This window comes from Letharia columbiana (assembly GCF_014066305.1).
Source record: "Letharia columbiana isolate WasteWater2 chromosome Unknown Sc0000031_s0, whole genome shotgun sequence".
Lineage (NCBI taxonomy): Eukaryota > Fungi > Ascomycota > Lecanoromycetes > Lecanorales > Parmeliaceae > Letharia > Letharia columbiana.
Window position 1 is genome coordinate 41947 of NW_023501074.1, and position 7894 is coordinate 49840.

The window sequence follows — 7894 nt, forward strand, 5'->3', positions numbered from 1 at the left end:
GAATATCAAGAGTGCCAAGTATTTTAGCGCTGTCTAGGACTTTTGGTGCCGACCTCCGTAATTGTATTGATACTATATAGTAGTAATCTTCTCGATCTTCTCACATCCTCGGTAAGCTTTCCACTACTGGGTAGCCCCGCGCCCTAGCACATATTTAGGTTAGCGGCGGACGGGTAAGGCCACTGGTGTCGCGTAGAATTTTTTGTGTAAAAACTGAGTAGCCTCCGCTCCCCCATCGAATCTATCGAATGCCTGAAGAATGGCAAGACTGAATACTCAAACTTCCGTTACGGAACGCCAAAGAAGTTCATCACCACAGCGCACAGGATATAACACGCGCTCTGCCCCTACCACGACCGCCCCATACTTGATAGCACCAGATGTTACCACAGCTCTGCAACGAATCCGCGGCGAATCCGGTAATGCAACCACCAAGAGGAAGCGTGGTCGGCCACCTCGGGACAAGGGTGAAGTTCAGCCAAACAAAAAAGGCAAACTCTCATGCGCACTCATCAATGACTCCGCAAGTGCCTCCCAAACTTCGAGGCATACGCCATTATATGAGGACCGCAGCGGATCGAGCCCGGTGAGGGAACATACTAATCCCGCGAATGAAGCGGGCGCCGGCACTGATCAAGAGAGCGCTAGTTTTCATCAACAGACTGAGAGGGATAATGTTAAAGGTAGAGAGCAAAACGGTGAAGCAAGCAATAAAGAGCTTGTAGAAGGCTGTGGGGAAGCTGTGGAGATTGGTGAAGAGATTGACTGCAAAGACGCGGATGATAAAGATCAGGATTTGGAGGGAGATAATGAACAAGCTTCCACAGTAAGTTTCCGTATCTGACCATTGTTATCCGCCCTCGAACTTTATACTTACCCTTATTATAAGAACATGAGTGTGGAATACGGTCGAGGACGTCTACCTGACTTGGAGGTTGATTCTGAACCTGACTTGTCAGGCCTTCTACCAAGTCCAGCACAAGGAGGTCCCTCATCTCCACCAGCTTTTCTGTCTCCCAATGCCCGCTTGGAACCACTTCATCCGCGAGTCTCATCTACAGATGCAGAAGCGAATCCTTCGCCCCGCAAGCCGATTACGCGCATTCCAGAAACAATATTGACCACTGATAACGGCAAGCCTCAAACAGACACCGAGCGCATTAAAAATCAGGTGCTGGTGCCACAGAAGATTCAAGCACCAGAGACTTCCGTGCCAGGCTCCCAAAGCCACTGTCGAGAAAAGCCGTCCCAGGAGATCGAAAAGACGGAAGTTTCGGCCAGCGACATGCCAATCGAACTGGATGGGGCGAACGATGCCATCTCGGATACAGCCAAACAGGGAACAGGCTATGACTCTAGCCTGGCAGTGTCTGCCGACATACGGAAAGCAGCACTGTCGACTCTCCGACCAGGCGCAATGGTTTCGTCAACAGCGATGGTAGAAGTTTGGAACTGTGTGAGATCGGAGGGTGACTTTGTTTTTGATCCATTGTTCTTCAGTGACGACTCCGTGAAGAGGTACACCCTTAGGCACAAGGCTATGGGTACCAAGGGAAATATTTTTGTACCCATCCATTCCTCGAAGCGGAACCATTGGTATCTAGCCGTCATAGCTACACAGAGTTCTTCGATCTCTGTGTACGACTCATTGGCTAGTGACAACAAAAGTATATCCGTCGACTCGGGGCCACTCATTACGTTGGCGGCAAGCTTGGTTCCCGAGCGAACAGACTGGAGCGTTCGCATGGCAGATTGTCCCCAGCAACCCAACGGTCACGACTGCGGCATATATGTTATAGCCAACACCTGCTGCTTAATGGCGCAACTTCCTCTACCGGAGAAATATGATGGCGACGCCTGGAGGTTAGTGTGTCAATGTCTCTTTCAGGGCTCCAGAGACAACATCGCCTTCGCACAATTGTCAAGTCTTCAGTACAAAGGCACGGGCATCAATTCGATAACATGCTCTCTGAAGGCGGACAGCTTGGACGATGTAATCCCTTACGTTTCGCAAGAGGCTTTCCAGAACGCAAAGCTATGTATCGATACCATGCAAACGCAACAGAAGGATCCACAGTCTTCTTTTGCTTTGATCCGCAACATTCTATCTGTAATTCGGACTTTGCACCAGAACGCTTGTCGACACAGCGATTCCCTGGGGGACCAAATCCAAAGGGAGGCAATTGGGCTGGAGAATCATCTCAAAATGTTAGAGGAATACTCCTCTTTCGTGTCTGTATCCGTCGAGCCCCAAGACTTCTCGCCCGAGACACAGACCGCGCTTTCTTACATACATACGGCGCACCAAACATTAACGAAGAAACACGCGAAATCCGGAACAAGCCTCGAGACTTCGGAGAGAAACAAGGCGCGGATGGGAATTGCAATCTCGATGCTCCAGGAAATGGAAACGATCCTGTGTACGCAAGCAAAGAGCAAAGAACAAAACCTCCGTTCACGCATCGGGAGTTGGCGAGAAGGATTTGATACGGCGAGACGGAACCTGGAACAGCTTCTAGCAGGGGCTTTTAAGTAAGCTCAATAGGGCAGTAGAATATCACTTTCGCTTGCCACGCCGTTTATGTATGTAGGTGTTGGTTCTCGCCTTAGATGTACCCGCGGTCCCTATATCGCTCTCCATCTCAGTGTCAATGTCGACTTGATTTGCGACTAGGGGTTGTCTACGTCTAAGAGCGTGCAAACGCTTTTCAAATTGAGTATTTACGGCTTATTGTGTGCTCTCACATTATGTCCATTTCATTCGTATTTTGTTGTGGTCTATATAAGACCTTTCATTCTGCTGCACTGCACTTGATAGAGTCTGAGTACCGAGTCTACTATTAAAACCGCCTGCACTTCCCGGTCTGATGGCTCGCTTAAATGGCTGGCTGAATAGCTCAATCCAAGGCGATTGGCGACGTATTTGCAATCAGAACTTTTTACCCAATTGGAACTGGCTCCGTTTTGGCCAGGAGGAATCTACAGCAACATCAACCACATGTACCTCTTGAAAACCTTCTGTATCTGATCCACCTTATCTCCGCCCCAGTCTTTTGCTCCGCTCGATACCTCGTTGGTTTGATCCACGTGTCTTTTCAACCCTGTAGTTTTCCACTCATGCTTCATGTAAGGTGTGGCCTCAGGGGCTTGTTCAAAGATAGACGTGGGGCGTCGAAGGCTCATCAGCCATCTGAGCCATACATGAACACGTTGGTAGATAGGTAGATAGGCCGGAGTGGTAATCTTTGGATTTTGATATCTTGTGTTGAAGAATTGAACGATTGAATTCTGACTTGCTCAGCGAAAAGGTCGGATTTGGTGCCTTTGTAGCAGGCTTACTCTGTTGGCTGCTGTGTTGCTTGCTTGCTTGCGTTAAGTAGTATTAGAGACAGACATGACAAGTAACTAGTAGTGGTGGTGGGATCCTTGCTCGCTCCACCAACGAGATACGACCTAAGCAGCACCCCGTGAATAGGATCGCTTATCAGGAAGGATAGCGCTTATTGTGTGAAGCTCTCCAGTTGAGACCTGGACTGGATATGGTATGGCTAGCCAACATTAAGAATGAAAGCTATGAACAAGCCGTTCTCCTGCTGCACCAAGCCAGAAACGGCTGCATAAACACGACACGAAATCGTACCTGTCCCACTCAACTTCTCCCCCTGCTTACGACAGCTTTACTACTCCTTACGAAGATAGCTTCTTCCCCACGCACATTCACCTCCAGCGACGCTCTCGTAACTTGGAATTATGAGTATCCGGGGAAAGGTTAACAATCTATGCTATTGGATCTTCTACAAGAAACCACTCTTGATGAACAGACATGTGATACTGAGATAGCCTTGCGTCAACAAGTCTCAAAGATGGAAGAGATACGCCCGGGTATTCTCACAGATGCAATGCTGAGTAGTCTGCGTAAGTCGCACGTACTGTCAGGTCTAATATTTATCACGATAAGCTTACATACCGTTTCGGAACAGACAAGGTTATCGCAATAGTCTCGGACCTCTGTCCTCAGTTCGAAGACTTTTCTCTTGTCTTCTATATGGAAAAAGACATAATGAACCACGCATTTGGTGCCTACGTTGAGGCGTATGCGATAACTATCACCAGATCTAATTATATGGACTTATCTCCTTCGTCGCTCTTGATCTTCCCCACGTGGAGTCATACTATAAGATTCATTAACCAATATGTTCTGATTCCCTTTCTACCAGAACCTAGGCTCTACAGCCTACAGGTCAAGTCCGAAATCCGCTTTCAGATGAAACAACTCATCGATGAATCTACGGTAGCTTTGAATAGGATTAATATCAGTAGCGAGGTTTGATAACAGTTTTTATAGCATTTTACATATTCTAGAGAGGTAATTATATATATTCGAAAGTATTCGATATCTAATAATACTCGATTTTAAATTCGATAAGTTCGACGTAATATTAAAATATCTATCTTTTATTAAAATTCTATAATAACTCGATATAAAATAATAAATAATATTAAACTTTTACTCTTAATAGTATTAATATATCTAAAAATTTAATTTATTATTTTTTAAGTTTTAATAATCTATTAATTCGTAAAAAATAATAATACTATCTTTTCTTCTATTATATCTTATTTTATTATTTCTTCTTCTATTATATCTTCTTTAATTATATTCTTACTACTTTTTATCTCTTTTATCTCTTTTATCTCTTTTATCTCTTTTATCTCTTTTATCTCTTTTATCTCTTTTATCTTTTATCTCTTTTAGTCTTTTATCTTCTTTAGAGTCTTTTATCTTCTTTAGAGTCTTTTATCTTCTTTAGAGTCTTTTATCTTCTTTAGAGTCTTCTTAATACTCCCGTAAGAGCTATTACTAATAATATCTCTTTCTTTAAAAAACTTATTCTCGAGCTTAAAAAGATAGTATAAAGATAGTAATATTTTATTATTATAGCGAAGAATATTTTAAAATTAAAATATTAAATATTTCGATAAGTATTATCAGCGATATTAAATATATATTTATTATCTACTTTAATAATTAATAATATTAAAATTATATAAGTTATATAACTTAATATTAAAAAGCGCTTATTAAATTCTTTTTAATATTTAATAATATTTTTAATAAGATAAAATATTATTTACTATTAATTTAAAGATTAATATTTAGAATAATATTTAGAATAATACTTTATCTTTTAATTTATATTAATTAAACTCGTTAAAAAGTAATATTAAATTATTATTATTATAAGATATATTTAAATAAATATCTAAATCTTAAAAACGATTATATCGCTATTTTATAAAATTAATAAATTAAAATATTATTTAAATAGAATCTTTATTATATTTATCGAAATTCTCTCTAAAAGTATTCTAATAAAATTTATTCTAATTTATTATCTCTTATTAAAAGTAAAAGATTTTATTTTTTATTTTAAAATCTAATAATATAGCTTTATTATAAAGATATTTAATAAAAGATTAAATTCGTTTATAATATTTAAAAAGCTTATCTTATACTATATTTAGAGATTTATATATTATAATTTTCTATAATATATACTTCTTTTTAAATTAATTTTTAATATTCTTTAAATAATTAAAGAATTTATTATAAATTTTAAAGATTTAATATATAATTAATTTTTTTATTATATTAATTAATATATATATAATAGAATAAGATAGAATTAAATTAGAAAATCTTAAATTTATATATATAGTTAATTATAAATTTATTAGATCTACGCTTTTTAATTAGATACCGCGGGTAAATAAATTAATATTTATAATTATTAAAAATCTATATATAAAAGTCTTATACTTTAAAATAATTAGCTCTCTAAAAATATTATTACTTTATAATTTCGTAAATTATAGAGCTTAATTTACGCTTTCTAACGATATAAAAATAATAAAGTTTAATCTATTATTAATAAATTAAATAAATATTTAAATATAATAATTATATTAGACGCGTCTAAGATCGAATAATAATTCTTTTATCTATTTATATAACTATCCTTCTTTTATTATTCTATTAATTTACTAATATAAATATATTTATTCTCGATACCCCTCGCGGAAAAATTACTAAACGCTTTAGATATATATATTTCTTTTATCTACCTCTTAAAGCTTTTATTAATATTCTTAAGCTACTTTTTAACGAATTCGCTATTACTAGTAATCGAGGTTGTAATAAAATCTAATAGCTATCTACTAGAGAGAAGAAGTAAAAAAAGAAACTATAATAGATAAATGCGGAGAATACTATAAAGAAATTAAGCGGTAATAAGACTATTATCGTTAAGAATACGGTTTAGCTCTCTAAGATTTTATATTATATTAATTATTTACTTAGTTAACTACTTAACTAGTTACTTAATCTAATATTTTATAAAAAAAGAAGTAAGAGAAGAAATTATAATAGATAAATACGAAGAATATTGCGAAGAAACTAAGCGGTAATAAAACTATTATTATTAAGAATACGATTTAGCTCTCTAAGATTCTATATTATATTAGTTATTTACTTAATTAATTATTTAACTAGTTACTTAATCTAATATTTAATAAAAAAAGAAGTAAGAGAAGGAATTATAATAGATAAATATGGAGAATATTATAGAGAAATTAAGCGATAATAAGGCTATTATCGTTAGAAAGACGACTTAGCTCTTTAAGATCTTACGTTATATACTCTCTATAATTTTATATTAAATTATTACTTAATAAGCGAAGAATATTATTATAACTTAATTTATTATCTCTATTATATTAATATAATATATTACTATAATAACGTTATAAGAGAAGAATCTATTACGATAATTATAGCTAATTAAGTCTCTATAGAAGAAATATCGAATAATATATATTTAAACGAATTAAAATCGTTCGATATCTTACTTTAATAGCTATTTTATTATTTAAAAGATTTTACTACGATAGAAGATAATATAAGATTTATATTACTAATTATATTACTAATTAATATATTATCTTTATTTCTTTCTAATATTTCGATACTTCTTACTATAAGAATATAATCTTTCTCTATTTTTTATAAGTAATTATTATAAATTAATTCTTTATACTCGATATATCTTTCTAATTAGATCTTAGCGTATCTCTCTTTATATATATATATTTATATATTATATAGATTAAATTAATTTTATAGTAGTAAAAGTAGATTAAAAACGTATAGTAAGCGATTAGAGTTCGATTTAACTTAGAATTAGAGCTAAAATTCGATTTAATTTAAAAGAATCTAACTCTATAAATTTAATTTATAAATCTTTACTTATTTATTATATAAAGATATAAAATAACTTAATAATATTAATTAAACATTTAATTTATAATTATTCTAAATTATTAAATTAAAAATAGAGTATTTAAATTTATAGAAAACTCTTTAAATTTAATTTTAATTAATAATATTATATAAATATATATAATATAAAATTTTATCTTATTTTTATATTCTAAAAGACTTTAAATATCTTTAAGATATTAAGTTTCTTTTTTTTAAAAGTGCTATAGAATTAATAGTTTAACTTAATCTTCTCTTACTTAAGTTTTTTCTTCTAAATATTATTAAAAAAAATTTAAAATAAATTAAAGTTAATAAAGATAATAATCTTTTAAATTTATAATATAATATTTAATTAATAATTAGAATTAATTATAAAAATAATTAGAAATCTTATTTTCGCTAATATTAATAAGATATTTAGATTTATCTTTTTTCGAACTTCGTTAAAGTTTATACTCTTATTTTATATAGTCTAAAATTTCTTATTTATTAAAATAATTTAATTTTATTAAATAAATTTTTAATTATTAGCTAAATAATATAAGCTAGATATAAAAAATAATTAAATTTTAT

At 33.5% G+C, this 7894-nt stretch overlaps 2 protein-coding genes across 2 annotated transcripts; both read left to right on the forward strand.

Moving 5' to 3' along the window:
* Positions 1–259: 259 nt before the first annotated feature.
* On the forward strand, positions 260–2536 carry HO173_008438 (uncharacterized protein; the record flags this gene model as incomplete). The annotated part of the gene is made up of 2 exons (XM_037310338.1): positions 260–826; positions 890–2536. 2 exons carry the CDS (start codon positions 260–262, stop codon positions 2534–2536), a joined length of 2214 nt encoding a protein of 737 aa, XP_037162735.1.
* Positions 2537–3779: 1243 nt separating this feature from the next.
* Positions 3780–4330, forward strand: HO173_008439 (uncharacterized protein; the record flags this gene model as incomplete). The annotated part of the gene is made up of 2 exons (XM_037310339.1): positions 3780–3915; positions 3981–4330. 2 exons carry the CDS (start codon positions 3780–3782, stop codon positions 4328–4330), a joined length of 486 nt encoding a protein of 161 aa, XP_037162736.1.
* Positions 4331–7894: the final 3564 nt, after the last annotated feature.